This window comes from Triticum aestivum, chromosome 2B (genome assembly GCF_018294505.1).
Source record: "Triticum aestivum cultivar Chinese Spring chromosome 2B, IWGSC CS RefSeq v2.1, whole genome shotgun sequence".
NCBI classification, from domain to species: domain Eukaryota; kingdom Viridiplantae; phylum Streptophyta; class Magnoliopsida; order Poales; family Poaceae; genus Triticum; species Triticum aestivum.
In genome coordinates, this window is record NC_057798.1 from 685,161,540 (window position 1) to 685,177,812 (window position 16,273).

Consider the following 16,273-nt stretch of genomic DNA (forward strand, 5'->3'; position numbering starts at 1 on the left):
TAATACACGTGTGAATACTTAGAACACAACATGTCCCTAGTGAGCCTCTAGTTGACTAGCTCGTTGATCAACAGATAGTCATGGTTTCCTGACTATGGACATTGGATGTCGTTGACAACGGGATCACATCATTAGGAGAATGATGTGATGGACAAGACCCAATCCTAAGCATAGCACAAAATCGTATAGTTCGTTTTGCTAGAGCTTTTTCCAATGTCAAGTATCTTTTCCTTAGACCATGAGATCATGTAACTCCCGGATACCGTAGGAGTGCTTTGGGTGTACCAAACGTCACAACGTAACTGGGTGACTATAAAGGTGCACTACAGGTATCTCCGAAAGTGTCTGTTGGGTTGACACGGATCGAGACTGGGATTTGTCACTCCGTATGACGGAGAGGTATCTCTGGGCCCACTCGGTAATGCATCATCATAATGAGCTCAAAGTGACCAAGTGTTTGGTCACGGGATCATGCATTACGGTACGAGTAAAGTGACTTGCCGGTAACGAGACTGAACGAGGTATTGGGATACCGACGATCGAATCTCGGGCAAGTAACGTACCGTTTGACAAAGGGAGTTGTATACGGGGTTGATTGAATCCTCGACATCGTGGTTCATCCGATGAGATCATCGAGGAGCATGTGCGAGCCAACATGGGTATCCAGATCCCGCTGTTGGTTATTGACCGGAGAGCCGTCTCGGTCATGCCTGCATGTCTCCCGAACCCGTAGGGTCTACACACTTAAGGTTCGGTGACGCTAGGGTTATTAGGAAGACTTGTATGTGATTACCGAATGTTGTTCGGAGTCCCGAATAAGATCCTGGACATCACGAGGAGTTCCAGAATGGTCCGGAGGTGAAGATTTATATATGGGAAGTTGTCATACGGTCACCGAAAAGTTTCGGGGGCATATCGGTATTGTACCGGGGCCACCGGAGGGGTTCCGGGGTCCACCGGGAGGGGCCACCCCTCTCGGAGGGCCTCATGGGCCGTAGGGGGCAGGGAACCAGCCCCTGGAGGGCTGCCCCCCCCTTGGGCCCATGCGCCTAGGGTTTGGGGGGAAACCCTAGTGGGGGCACCCCCCTTGCTTGGGGGGCAAGCCCCCTCCCTTGGTCGCCCCCCCCCCCTCTAGATCTAATCTAGAGGGGGCCGGCCCCCTTCCCCCTTCCCCTATAAATAGAGGGGCGAGGGGAGGGCTGCACACAACATCCAAGGCACAGCCCCTCCCCTCCCCAACACCTCTCCTCCTCCGTTAAGTGCTTGGCGAAGCCCTGTCGGAGTACTGCCTCTCCACCAACACCACGCCGCCGTGCTGCTGCTGGAGCCTTCTTCCTCAACCTCTCCTTCCCCCTTTCTGGATCAAGAAGGAGGAGACGTCATCCGCTCCGTACGTGTGTTGAACGTGGAGGTGTTGTCCGTTCGGCACTTGGTCATCGGTGATTTGGATCACGGCGCGTACGACTCCATCATCCCCATTCTCTTGAATGCTTCCGCACGCGATCTACAAGTGGTATGTAGATGCAATCTCTCTCCTATCACTCGTTGCTTATATGAACTCATAGATGGATCTTGGTGAAATCGTAGGAAAAAATTTATTTTCTGCAACATTCCCCAACAATTCTTTACCTCCGGACCATTATGGAACTCCTTGTGACATCCGAAATCTCATCCGGGACTCCGAACAACTTTCGGGTTACTGCATATTAATATCTCTACAACCCTAGCGTCACCGAACCTTAAGTGTGTAGACCCTACGGGTTTGGGAGACATGCAGACATGACCAAGACGCCTCTCCGGTCAATAACCAACAGCGGGATCTGGATACCCATGTTGGCTACCACATGCTCCTCGATGATATCATCGGATGAACCACGGTGTCGAGGATTCAATCAATCCCGTATACAATTCCCTTTGTCAATCGGTACATTACTTGCCCAAGATTCGATCGTCGGCATCCCAATACCTCGTTTAATCTCGTTACCGGCAAGTCACTTTACTCATACTGTAATGCATGATCCCGTGACCAGACACTTGGTCACATTGAGCTCATTATGATGATGCATTACCGAGTGGGCCCAGAGATACCTCTCCGTCATACGGAGTGACAAATCCCAGTCTCGATTCGTGCCAACCCAACAGACACTTTCGGATATACCCGTAGTGCACCTTTATAGTCACCCAGTTACATTGTGACGTTTGGCCCACCCAAAGCACTCCTACGTTATCCGGAAGTTGCATAATCTCATGGTCTAAGGAAATGATACTTGACATTTGGAAAAGCTCTAGCTAAACGAACTACACGATCTTTGAGCTATGCTTAGGATTGGTCTTGTCCATCACATCATTCTCCTAATGATGTGATCCCGTTATCAATGACATCCAATGCCCATAGTCAGGAAACCATGACTATCTGTTGATCAACGAGCTAGTCAACTAGAGGCTTACTAGGGACATGTTGTGGTCTATGTATTCACATGTGTATTACGATTTCCGGATAACACAATTATAGCATGAATAACAGACAATTATCATGAACAAAGAAATATAATAATAACCATTTTATTATTGCCTCGAGGGCATATTTCCAACAATATCATGTTCTGTTTTGCTACCGAACACCTTCAACTTAAATGTTGAATTGCCTTGTACACATAATTGTTTGTAATCTAAGGGAAAGCCCTTAATAGTCAGCTGACCTTATGGACTGTATAAATGTATCAAAATCTTGTGTTGTTAAATCGAGCTTATTGTCAATTGGCAACCTCTTATTGTAGTAGCTGGACCTTCTTCCACCATCCCTCTAATAAAGGATAAATCATGATGCTTCTGCTGCCATAACTTGTTTTCTTGTTTACCATCCAGGTACAATGGGACCAAGCTCAACCTCCTCATCCCTAGCTACTACATGACTGCCATCCTGTATATTCCCTCCTGTTCATGGAGCATATGAACCTCTTACTGTAGTAGCTGGTATGCCCGTTGCGTGTATCCCCATCTATTTGATGTTTTGCTAGAACCATAAATCCTAATGCATGGTGATCATGGTCTGGTTTGGTATATATGTTCTACTTGTCTTGAATTTTCACATGCCTGTATTTTGATTGAACACATTCTTACAGGTCAATTTAGTTTCTCAAGTGTACTGTAAATATTTTTGAATGGATTCTCACGTCTTCTAATAGTATAGGAAGTTAAGAGTTGCACATGTCAATATACTATTCACCATCAATCAGGTGATTTGGTGTTGGATCAGGAAAAGAAAGAAAATGTAGGTGCACATCAGTATTATTATATCTGCAATTCATCGAACACTTTGCTTGCATGATACTCCTATATGCTACTGTGGTGGCTGCTTTGTAATTACTAGCGGGGTGCTTGGTTGTCCACCTATTTATGTGCTGCTGTTTAACCAACATGTACTGCTAAAACATTGTTGTCGGTGATGTTATTATCTACTCTAATGGTTGATGAATCTATACCTGTCATACCATGTGGAATGACTAATGAATCTGTACCCGAATACCATGTGTAATTACTATTATTTTTTGCATCGTCTGAACATTTTTTTTGCTGCTATATAGTTTCTCACTCATGATTGATCTACTGCCAGGTGAATGAAGTTTTTAAATGTTGAAGGAGGAGGACAATAGGAACTTTTGTTATGTCTATGAAGTTTTCAAATGTTGAAGGAGGACAATAGGAATTTCTGTTATGTCTTATCGTCTAAATTTCTGTTCTAATTTCCTTTGTCGTAGAATAGTTTTGTTTGGTACTTACTATTCGTGGGATGTAAAGATATATATTGCTAGAAGGAATGGTTGTAATATTATAACATTGCACGTTGCTTTGAAAATGTATCAGAACTGGGCTAGGCCCAAGATAGCTTGTGGTGTGATGTGTTGTAATGTCAATGGCATAATAACTTCTTTTTGGATTGGGTCAATTTTTCAGGAACTGGGTTAGGCCCAAGTTATATTGGACAATTATTTTTGTGGGAAAAACATGAGAGGCCTAGCAAAGAAATGGCCCAGAAAAATACATGATCAAAAAGAAAATCTGCTGTTAATAGGGCCACACAAGGAAATTAATAAGGCTGAATTGTTGGGCCAGGCCCATGTAGCTAATAAAAGCATAGGAAAAAAATACATTGAAAAGGCTGAATTCATGGGCTCAGCCCATGTAAAACACCGAATTGGACCGGGCTGATTCTTATCCACGTCAGCTTGTCACGCTGGATCCTACATGGCCTGGGGAGACTGCTAGTGACCAAAAATTTGGTCGTAGAACCAACGACCTTTTACATATCACAGAGAAGGTCGTGAGTTTCAGTTTACGGCCGTCAGCTTTTGACCATCTGTTTTTGGTCACAAAAAGGTCGCAAATGAAAAACAATGACCTTTCAGCGACCAATAGTGATGGTCGCAAGTTGACATATTTCTTGTAGTGTATTACTTATTTTTAAGAAGTGTTCACACAATTGAAAAAAATGTCCGTGCGTAATGTAAAAATGTGTTTAATCATTTTTTAGAAGAAAATGTACATGTAATTTGAAATGTTTTTGCCTATTTTTAAACTGTTCATGCAGTGTTAAAAACTGGTCACATGTTTTAAAAAATCTACGCAGATTTTTATGAACTGCTTGCACATTTTAAGAAATGTTCATGTATTTGTTAAAAATGTGTGTACTATCTACAAAACACATAAGACAAAAAAATGGGGAAAATAAAAACTAAAAATGAACATATAAAGAGTAACTAGAAGAAATAATTATGTTTTCTCTTCTTATAAGGCAAAATAATTAGATGATAAATCATTTCGTGGGAGCCGACGTTGCCATCGTGGCCATGACTTCGAGTAGAGATGGAGGAGCAGGGGTGGCCGCCTCGGTGGGATATGTGTACGAGCAGTCGACCACCACTGCATTATCCAACAAAGTTTTTTCTCTTTTATACATTGCCTGACTATGGATTTGAACAATTGCACTATGAGAAAAGAGCAATTGCATACTACGTATGTGGGAATGGTGCATGCACAAGTTTAGATGAGACCGGGGTGGCGCCCACCATCATTACAAGTCGGTGCAGGAAAGGGCACACAAACTGGGCGTGCTTCAACCTGTCTTTAGTAAAACTCTGAACATGCCAACGTTGTTAGCTCTTTATATTGTGGATTTGATTTTTGGAGATTGTCTCACATTTGTTTGAGTACCTTCTTTTTTCTGTTCTTGAGTAGTGGAGGGACTCTGAAGTCATTTTTCTGCAAACTGATGCGCTCTCAATTAAGCGAGCCTCCAGGAGAAGAGAACATGTAGTATTTTTGTATCCATGTGAGCTGAATTTAAACAAGTCGGTCCTGCATGAACCATGTGAGACATGTGGTAAGCAATCCAAATCCTGCATGAAAAAAAATGGAGTCTGTTACTGAGAATTTGCACTTGCCTCCAGCCTTAAAAAGTTCAAGTGTGATCCAAAATAAAAATTGGAAGCTGCAATTTTGATTAATCTGATAGAGTTGCTCTTAATATGAGTATTTAAAGTCAAAGAACAGATGAAGTAGCGAGACATGCGCGGACAAAGGAGGCACGTGCAAGCCTAGATGACCGGTTTGGGCGGAGAAGAGCCCATGCAACAATGATGATGAAAGGGCGTGTGCACAATGATAGTTGGACAAGGATGAAAGAAGATGGTGACATCGCAAGATAGTTGAAAACCGTTGTAACACATGAGCATGTTTACTAGTAGGAGGACAAACGGAGCCAACCCTGCTACTATAAGACGAGACCAACGAAGCTGCGCACAGGAGGAGGTGGAGTGGATTTTTCCCTGTGGGCGAGAAAGACGACGGACTCAACGCGAGAGCAGATCCTGGGGCGACCGGCCGTACACTGCGCCAGTCAACCCGGTGCAGAGCATCACCCAAATAACAAACAAACAAACACACTCACTCGGCAGCTTACATTCTACTCCCTCACTTTCTAAATACAACTCTTTCTAGAGATTTTAAGATGGACTACACACGGATATAGACGTCGTTTAGAATGTACATAGATTCACTCATTTTGCTCCATATATAGTCCATATTGAAATCTCTAGAAAGGCTTGTATTTAGGAACGGAGGGAGTATTTTTAGTAAAAGATCCCCTGATTTCCATTACTAGAAGAAATCCAAGAGTCCCCGCAAAAAAAATAAAAAATCCAAGAGAAGTAGCTAACCAAAATCTAAAGAGCGGACTAGCAACAACAGGAACCTGGGACGCAACACAGATCTTCCCATCCAGCAGCAATAAATCCTCATCATTACAGTACCATAGCATCACCCATTACTGAGCAGCTTACATACTTTAGTGGTATAAGTGATCGAAACTAGTCCCAACACAAGCACTAGTAGTTGGTAACAGAGTTGCATCATAAAGAAACATCGTCATAAGTTCCAGGTGACTCGCAGGCCTCAAGCAGCAGGTAAAACGATCAGCAAAACAAGATAGCCAAACGCTCCAGCAGAATGGGTACTTCATAGAGCGGCCGCCTCTCCACCACTCGGCTTGGCGCTCAAATTCTCCACAGCACAATACCCTGGCATGACCTACACGCGCAAAGACAAGCACCGCGTCTGTTAATGAACATCATCCGAGACAGTAACTTCAGGCTTCAGGGCGATTCGTACAGCACCAGATGCCTTCAGGCTTCAGGATGGATTTTGCCAGTTAAATGAATCTATATATTCGTAAAAGGAAACCCACTAAGCCCAGTGTACTGTTCACTGAGCTCTTTGTCTTGATTCTTACCAGTGTTGCTTCACCAGGTGCCCCATTTGACCGTTGCCGTTTTGAATCACGGTCTTGCTCAGCCGTTGCAAGTTCATCCCTTGAATTCTTTCTCCCATCTGAATCCTGGCAAGCAGTAATGCTGTGACAACCTGCTTCGCCCTCATGCTTACTCGTGCCTGCACCAGAATAAAGATTGTTTAAGTATTATGACAACATAACATGACAATGTCTCTTAACAGCGAATGTTTCAGGACCAAAGGTGAACGTTTATTTTGACTATTTCATGATACGATCAATGTTTTTTTTCTTCTTGTAAGAATGGTCGCTTGCGGTAGTGTTAGTAAGAACTAACACTACAAGAGATCAACCAAGCAGAGGTTCAACTAACTTACCTGCATTTGTCGATGGCCCAGAAGTTTTAGCTTCTGTGAAGGTGCCTGGGATGGGCTGAAGGAATTGAGCACCTGCGATGAGTTTGGGAGTTAGAAACAGCGACTGCAGTTATGAATTAACACGACAAGTTGAGCAGTTTGAAATGGCAGCTGCAATTTTAAGTTATCATGCAAAGATAAAAGCTGCTTGATGTGAAGCAACCACCACAAGAATGACAGAACAGAGGACGAGCAAGACATTTCCACGATAGACCTTCTAAAGGCATCTTACACAAAAGGAGACCACAATGTGCATACCCCCTCCGGTGAAAAGCGTACGTATAGAAATTTTAGGACAAATTATGGAGTGAAGTAAAAAATGCATTAGAAAGGTGCAAGCCACCATCTCACTCCTCTTTAATTACCCAACCCCTAAGGCTACTCATAATGGGGAGTATCATATGATACTAGTATATGATACTACCTCCATAGTGCATAGTAACATAAAGTAATATCATAGATGACCATATTGCAAGCGACCCCCGCGTCGCCCGCGTCTGGCGACACGGGGGGAACCAGCGCCGCCGCTCCCCGCAACGCCGTCGCCGGAGGGCCGGCCGCGCGAAGCCGCGCCGCGCCCAGGGAAGGTGGCGGCGGGGCGGTCTCATTCCAATCTCCGTGCCAGAACCCCTCCCCCAACCCTCGATCTGGCCGGAGCCGCTCCACCACCGCGCCCCCCTCTCCAGCGCCCCCTCCCTCGTCCACTCCGACGGCGCTTGTCCCCACCCTGGCCGGTTCCGGGACGGCGGCGGCACCCTGATGTCTTCCCCGCACACTCGGCCCAGCCCGCCCAGATCCAATCTGGCGAAGCTCCTCCCCCATGGTGGCCGATTCGTGGCTGCATCGGCGGAGTCCTGCTGCTCCTGGTGCTGCGCCCCGCCCCTTGCTCCGCGTCCTTGGGTTGGGCTCCGCCTCCTCCCGCCCTCAACCACTCGCCGTCGCCGACTGCGGTTCTGCCGCCACGTCTCCCACCTCCAGCGCCCCCTGCTCCGTCGTCGTCGTGCTTCTTCGCTGTGCTCGCCAACGAAGTCGGCGTCGTGGCTCCTGCGACTCTGGAGCCCTCCACCTCCCAGTTCCCCCGGTGGGTTGCCGCTGTTCGTGGCTTTACCCGCTGGGGGCACCGCAGCGGCCCCTGGTTTGTCGGCGGAGGCTGCATCCGCCGTTGCCTCGTGGCTAGGAACTGCGCCCTCCATCCTCCTGCTCGGCGTCTTCTCGCCGGCCTGCGACGCCTTCCGCCCTCAACCACTCGTCACCGTCTACTGCAGTGCTCCGCGTCTTCCTCCTCCGCCACCCCCTGTTCTATCGTCGTCGTGCTTCTGCTTGCGCTCGCCAACGAAGGTGGCGTCGTGGCTCCTGCCATGGAGCCCTCCACCTCCCATTTCTCCCTCGGTGGGCTGCCACTGCTCGTGGCTTTTCCTGCTGGGGGCGCCTCACCGGTGGTCTTCACTGGTGCCCTTGGCGTCGCTCTGCCGGTTGGATTCACCTGGATCTGGGGCCGCCCGTTCCTGCGCTGCCCGATGCTGTTGGCGGCTGCTCTGCGATGCTTTTTGCGTGAAGATGTGACCGGGGATGGGAGAAATCCATGGTCGGCCGGCTGCTGCTGGCCGAGACAGCGGCGGCGCTTCACGTCGTTTCCATCTTGATGGCGTTGTCTTCATCCCCCGGTTCATCGCGATGGCCTGGGTGTACTCTGGGGTGTTCTCTGCTTGGTGATGTCCTTTGACTACGCCGACGATACATAGGTGCCGTGGCGCCGTCTCGGCCTGGCGTGACCTTTTGACTGTACCCCATGACACTGGTGGTGTCGCGGCGTTGTGCAGTCTGTACCCCATGACATGGTGTTGTCGCGGCATTGTGCATTTTGTACCCCATGACACATGTGGTGTCGCGGCGTTGTGCAGTCTGTACCCCATGGCATCGGTGGTGTCGCGGCGTTGTGCGGTCCTGGTTGGCCGGTGCCTTTCGATTGCGTCGATGGTACAGTGTCTTGGTATGGTCTCGGCTGACTGTTGCAGTCGAGTGCTCGGGGGTGCCCCACCCCCCCCCCCCCACCCTTCACCATGTGTTTTTTCACTTTATCTCTCTTCTTGTGCCCCCCTGTTCTTCTGGTTCACTTAAACCCTATCTTGTATTGGGCTGCAAAGTCTATAGGCAAAAATGAATACAATTCAGGTGGAGGGCTTTGCCCTCCCCCGGTGACCTTCAAAAAAAATAAAATAGATGACCATATTTATTGCCATGCATGACACAAAGTAGCATAGCATTTAACATGATACAGTATCTACCTATGTTACTCTAACCCTCTCTCTCTTCTTTAATTGTGTGCCACATAAGCATATTTGCTAGTCCCAAGTGCATGTTACCGGTTATGTTACCCCCACTATGGTCAGCCCAAGTGCATGTAGAAATTAAGGAGACCATGTGTGGAATGTTATTCGTCTTGATTACCGTGTGATGAGAGAGAAACATTTTTTTCTACTTTAAAGTGCATTGGAAAGATAGAGTACACTCTTTTGTGGACAAATTTGAAAGCCGAATGTACACTCTTCACCGGACGGAGGAGTAGGAATCAAAAGCATGGAAGGGCAATATCAGCAGATAGGCGGCCCACAAGGCATCCACGGCAGGTGCATCCACAGATTAACTAATTTACCTGCAGTTGTCAATGGCCCAGAGGTTTTAGCTTCTGTCAAGGTACCAGACATGGGTTGGAAGAATTGAGCACCTGCATCGAGTTTGGGAGTCAGTAACAGTGCCTGCAATTATGAACTCGAGTTCATAACTAAAAGCCACTAGATGTGAAGCAACCAACACATCAATAATGGAACATAAGAGCAAGACATTTTCCATGATTGATCTTGTAAAGACATATTGCACAAAAAAGGAGGTCACAATGTGCATATAGGAATCAAAAGCATGGAAAGGCATTATCAGTGCGTGCCAGAAGGCGTCCATGGCATGTACATGCATTTGGTATATTATTAGCAAGGGCCATAACATTAAATCAAATATTTGACCATGAACTTTGCTGCTATAATATGTAGCGCAGAATTATTACTTCGAAATTCAAACAGCACTGATTCAGACCAAAATCCAACAGCACGCCCAAACCTCAATCAATTTTATGATATTAGAAGGTAAAATATAAACCACAAGTTTGACCATGAAGTTTGTTACGGGTGAACAAAACACAAGCAAGGTTTTACCTTCATTTTCAAGTGGATGGCTCATATCAGAGGATGACTTTTGTACGCCAGATCGTATAGTTGCATCTGAAGGTAATCCCAAAATTTCATCAGTTCCCATATAAGTAGATTTCTTCAAACAGCGGGACAATATAAGTAGATCAGGTCTCTTCTATTCTGAAGCTTTTGAGCTACAAGGTCCTAATAATGAACAAAAGACCATGAAGAGACGCTGGTGTTTACCAAGGAGATCCGACAGCAATTCCTTTGCTTCGTCAACCGACTCTGCCCATTGATTGGAACACATAGTTAATGACTATCACAGATGTGCTTAATCGTATATATGATCTTTGCAAGTACAGGGGTTAACATACCAATTTTTGAAGTCATATGACGACGTCGACACTGTCTGTAAAAAGAAAGCAATGTGGATATGTTCAGAAGTGAGCAAGAACCAGTAAGAGTGGGATTGAGGAAAGGTCTAGTAGTTCAGGTTAGTGAAGATGTACAATTACCTCTTCAAGGCCCTGATGACAGCCTTTTGTTTTTCTGATCCTGTATTTTTCTGCTTCACATAACGCCTCTGACTCCTCAAACTAGCAGAGAGATCAAATACAGTAAGGAAACTGAGAATTATGACTACTGAAACCGGGAATCATGTGATACACTGCACTGGATCGAGTAGCTCAGACAAGCAACTTCACAAGTAAATGGACATCTAAGTCTTAACATACCCCTTCATTTTCTGGTTCTATTGCATTAAAAAATACTCAACTACTTCCCCTTCATCATATCATATTTTGCAAAACACACACACACACACCTTCTTCCTTATCTCATTCTTTCTCAATCGCCCACTCAGAACCACGCAAGAACAATATAAAAACAAGGGAAAAGTATATTTTTCATCCCCGAATTCTTTCCAAAGTATAGAAATGGTCCCCCAACTTCAAAACCGGCAAACATTGGTCCCTCAACTTCTCATACCGGATTAGTTTAGTCCCTTAAACTCAACAAAAGCGGTTTTGTGCTGACTTGGCATGTTTTTGACCGGTTTTCACCCACGTGGCAAGCTTCTTCGTCAAATAGCTGGCACCCGCCGAGCAGTAGGAGGAGGAGGGAGGTGTTGAGCTTATGTGGCTTGGGCGGCGCACGCAGAGGGTGCAGGTGGCTGAGGAACTCTGGCACGGCGATGGCACGCTCAGTGAGCAGGAGTTTTCACTTTTCACCATCGTCGACGGCCTCTGCAGCGTTTCTCGCCGGCCGCGTCCACTTCGCACTACGTCAGACAACAACTCATCAATCTCGCACCTGATCTGCATATCGAATCGTGCCCATGCCGTCGGCAGCTGAAAATGCCCATGATTAGGTTAATCACGATTAGGTTAGTTTTGCCGGTTCGGACATGGCGACGTCGGTACTACTTGTGTGTAGGTGTGTGCTTTTTCATGAGGGAATGGATCTAGCAGGTCTGTACATGCGTATTGTCTTTCGGCAGAGCTTGCATTCACCTGCGAATACGATCGGGAGTTCAGGACCTTGTGCGAGCATCCACAAGTACGTGCGCCTTGCCAGCGACGCTAAACATCTCCTCGCCGGTTCAGGCGCCCAGGTCATGTTCGTCACCGACGTCGACGAGCTTGACCGCCCCAGCATCATCCTCTTGTAGAGCTTGAGTACGAGGCACTGGTCGCGCACGGCGAGCCTTTGCCAGAACTTGCATCGGACCGTCGGTTCGCCGGGTGTACCCAGCGTGGTCGCCGTGTCCGCGCAGCAGGAGCGTGACGACACAGGTTTGACGTGGTCCGCCCGACCGAGGGGATGCCTTTCGAGCCGGGCGTCCTGGTGTGCAAGATACAACACGGACGACCTCCGACCTTGGCACTTTGCCGCCTACATGCAGTGCACGACCTGGGAGCTGCTCGGCAATGCATCCATGGTGCTACAGGCTCGCCGCCAAGGCCAAGCCGCCACGCGCCCACGCCGCTGCTACCCGTGAGCACAATCCCACCTCGTCCAGTCGGCCCTGCTGGTCCCGTGAGCCACACACCTCTGCTCCTCTTGCTCGGCGCGCGCCAACCGCTCGACCAAATGCCCAACAGAGTTAAAATGTGAAGGAAGAAAAAAATTGCCACATGGGCGAAGACTGGTCAAAACTATGCCAAGTCATCATAAAAACCACTTTTGTTGAGTGAGGGGACTAAACAAATCCGGTTTAAAAAGTTGAGGGACCAATGTTTGCCGGTTTTAAAGTTGAGGGGCCATTTCTATACTTTGAAAAGAGTTCAGGGATAAAAAATATACTTTTCCCTAAAAACAACGATAACTGAACAGGTGATTAACTAATTGGTTTGTACTTGTCACAGTTGGTGTGGATTTAATTGATGAATCAAGAAGCGAACAATGTCCAACCCACGAATGACACAAGCACAAGAGTTCAATTTGTTGCCAGCTATTGTATTGTACGCCATTCTGATTTTATATCAATGCACAGGTAGAAGCAAGAAGAGTTTCATGAGCAAACAGAACAGAGAAAAAGGAAATCATCATCACTAGAAGACCATTGCTTGATTTCTTCCGAGGAAAAAGATACATATCAATAACCAAGATTATTCAGATCACTGAAATGTTTACATATTAGACTACAAAGTAGTGGTAGGTGATGGAGGAGCTAGCAGGATAAAGTTTGGATGATGCATGGGGTTACGTACGTACCCGGAAGCAATGGGAAGTACATGGCGCGGGTTGAAGCCGGTGGTCGGCAGCGAGAAGCAGCCTCGCAGCTCTGGAACGCGATGAGCCAGCGTGTAGACAAGAGACGATGCCTTTATCTGCATTCTCTGCCAGTTCATGCTGGCCCTGCGTTGGTACATACGCACACGCACGTGTGTGAGATTATGACTCTGCACGAATCTATATATCCTAATTCTGAAATACTAGAATGCGTGCTCCTCGATGCTGAAATTGGTGGATCATCGGGAGAGATAGATACCTGAAACGGTCGACAGACATGCTGAAATTGATGGAGCGGAGCCTCAGTTCGGCGTGGCTGACGGTTCTTTTGTGGTTCAGTTGAAGGTAGTGCTTGGGCAGCAACCTGTCTTTGCCGGCGGCGGCGTCGGCGAACCCGTGGAGCATCATAAGGAAGTGACGGAAGACAATGGCGTCAAAGCTCTTGTGACAGGTGGTGGCCGGCGGCAGGAACCTGTTTACGTACTCGACGGCGTCGGCCCACCGGCCGACCTCGATGAGGCCGCGCAGGTGCGGCAGGTCCATGTACGCGCGCGTCTTGTTCATGAGCCTGCATGGCATCCAGTGCATAGATCGAGCGGTACGTTAGGACTTAGGGCGCGCTTGGTATAGGTGTAATTCAATACAGAGGTGTAAGATTTACAAGTGTATTTTACTGGGCATGACTGTTTTCCGGCTGGAAATGAAACCGACCGGTGGAGACGTGTATTTCTTTTACAGGTGTATTACAAAGAAAACGCTAATCCAAACGGGGCCTTAGGAAAGATATTGGTTTACCCTTTTGAAGAGAAGCGTTTATGAAGATGATGCGTGTACTCGTTGTAGGAGTCGTCGAAGCCTTGGCACCAGAGGTAGCCCATGAGGCGCCGATGACGAAGGCGCGCCACGCGCGGATACTCTGGCAGGCTGGAGAACTTGTAGGCGGTCACGCCATTCCCCTCGCCGGAGGCGTTTTTTTGGTCCGCCGTGCCGGAGCTCTTGTCGCCGGCCTCGCCCTCAACCTCGCCGGAGAACACGCAGGAGACATTCATCATCGCTGGTGATTGGGATGGATAGGGCACAGTTTGGGGGAGAGAGCGGCGAGGGGAATACGAAATTTCGGGGAATACTAAACCCTAGTCGCTCTCTCTCGCGGGACATCCTATCTGCCGCATTCTGCGGCAAAATGGAAGGGGTTCGCACAGACAGCCCTCCGCCTGGGCCGGCCCACCGACGTCGACACAACAAAATGAAAAACAAAAACCGCAACTTGCAGGATTCGATCTAGAGACCTCGCCATGACCTGTTAGCCAATCCAACAAACATCAGCCGCTTGTCATAATAGGCGCAACATCCTATCATAAGTCATAACACAGAGCGGGGGGTTGAGATTTGGGAATACATTTTAGGGACATTCCTTGGAATTGCGAACTGTTTTGAAATGCCGCAATTTTTTTTATATTCCAAACTTCTTTCGAAAAGTGTACAATTCATTTCATTCCTATTTTTTTTCAAAAACCAGGAATAATTTTAGAAAATCCCAAACAGTTTCCTAAATGCAAGCATTTCTTAAAAAAATTGAACATTTTCTGAAAAAATAAACATATTACGAAAAATGCAAACGATTTTTGAAATTCCTGAATATTTTCTGAGATCACGAATAATTTTGGACCAAAACATGGAAATAAATAACCTTTTTCAAATTCAGAACATAAATTTATGACATTTTTTTTAAATGCGAACAAAATTCATATTTCTAATTTTTTTTTGGAAATGCAAACAAAATATGAAACATGTGAAGATTCTTTGATATTGCGAATAAAATGTTGAAACCGTGAACATTTTTTAGAAAAATTGTGAACAAATTTTGAAAGGAGAACATAATTTGAAATTCCTGGATATATTTTGAAAGAGAAATATAATTATTTGTAAAGATATTTTGAAAACAGGAACATTTTTTGAAGTTTCTGAACTTTTTGAAACACCAACATTTTTTGAACTTGGGAACAAAATTTCAAAAACAAGAACATTTTTGCAAATTCCTGAATATTTTTGAAACATGAACATTTTCTGAAAATTGTGAACAAATTTTGAAACTCAGAAGAAATATTTAAAAGTTTCGAACAAAATAAATAGGAAAAACAAAAAGGAAATAAAAAAAATAAGAAAGGGAAAAATTAAAGAAAAAAAAGAGAAACCGGTTCAGGAACCTTTTCCCAAAAACAGAAAAAACCCGACCAGAAACCTCTAGAAGGTTTGCACAACCAGGATCGCTGAAAGGATTTAAATGGGCCGACCCAAGCGGATCGATCGGTCGATTTCCCTATGCGAACCCCTGACAGTTCGACGCAGTGAGCGTCCGCTAGGGAATTCCCTCTCTCGCTGAGTTGGGCCACCGTTGGTTGGTTGGATCAATTGGGCTACCAGTAGACGTCAAATTAGGCATGGGCATCGCCTAACGGCTCGATCCCGAGAAGCCCGAAGGTCTAGTGTAAAACCCGAAAAAGGCTAAAATACTTTTTTTGTTTTTATTTACTTTGCATATTAGTTTTAGTCAAAGTCAAATTTTATAAACTTTGACAAAGTCTATAGACAAAAATATTAACATATACAATAATAAACTTTGGTCTGCGTTGGAGCTCTGCTGGCGGGGCGGCGGCAGGTGGAGCTCTAGGTAGGCGATGGTGTCCGCCCAGCGGCCTCGCTCCGCGAACCCGCGCGGGTGGCACAGGCTCATGTGCACGCCGGTCTTCCGCGTCACCCTGCACGCGCAAGTTCACGGGATTACATACGTTAGGTTGACGTTAGGAACCAAGGAAGGAAGGATTTAGCTGCCTATTGAGAGGTCGGTCGCTTGATTACTCAGCATAGAGTCGTGGAGGCCTTGATCCAAGAGGAAGGCGAGGAGTCCCCGATGCCGGAGCCACGCCACGCAGGGATGCTCTGCCGAGCATGTGGGCTTCTCGGCAGCGAAGGAATCCATGAGGACAACGCTGGCAGCGCTGGCGATCTGGGGGTTGGGCTTGGGATGGGGCCGATAGGGAGGAAATGATATGTCCATATGGACAGCGACTGGATGCGGAAGTTGGACTAGTATAGACCCATTTTACTTCGTGTCGGGGACGTGAATTATCGAATCGGGTCAGTTCGGTTCGGAT

The 16,273-nt window shown here is 46.6% G+C and overlaps 1 protein-coding gene across 1 annotated transcript; it reads right to left on the bottom strand.

Moving 5' to 3' along the window:
• Positions 1-6,303: 6,303 nt before the first annotated feature.
• Positions 6,304-14,222, bottom strand: LOC123042077 (uncharacterized). Its single transcript, XM_044464598.1, has 11 exons — positions 13,914-14,222; positions 13,378-13,686; positions 13,101-13,244; positions 10,901-10,981; positions 10,760-10,794; positions 10,629-10,670; positions 10,407-10,472; positions 9,854-9,925; positions 7,162-7,233; positions 6,788-6,945; positions 6,304-6,585 (listed from the first exon to the last, which is right to left on the bottom strand). Exons 1-11 carry the CDS (start codon positions 14,168-14,170, stop codon positions 6,514-6,516), a joined length of 1,308 nt encoding a protein of 435 aa, XP_044320533.1. The 5' UTR covers positions 14,171-14,222; the 3' UTR covers positions 6,304-6,513.
• Between the last annotated feature and the right edge of the window lie 2,051 nt (positions 14,223-16,273).

Coding starts and splice junctions, on each gene's coding strand:
- LOC123042077 (XM_044464598.1), bottom strand. CDS start 14,170: ATGATGAATGTCTCCTGCGTGTTCTCCGGCGAGGTTGAGGGCGAGGCC. Junction 13,687..13,913: donor AAACGCTTCTCTTCAAAAGG/GTAAACCAATAT, acceptor GATGCCATGCAG/GCTCATGAACAAGACGCGCG. Junction 6,946..7,161: donor TGGGCCATCGACAAATGCAG/GTAAGTTAGTTG, acceptor ATTCTGGTGCAG/GCACGAGTAAGCATGAGGGC.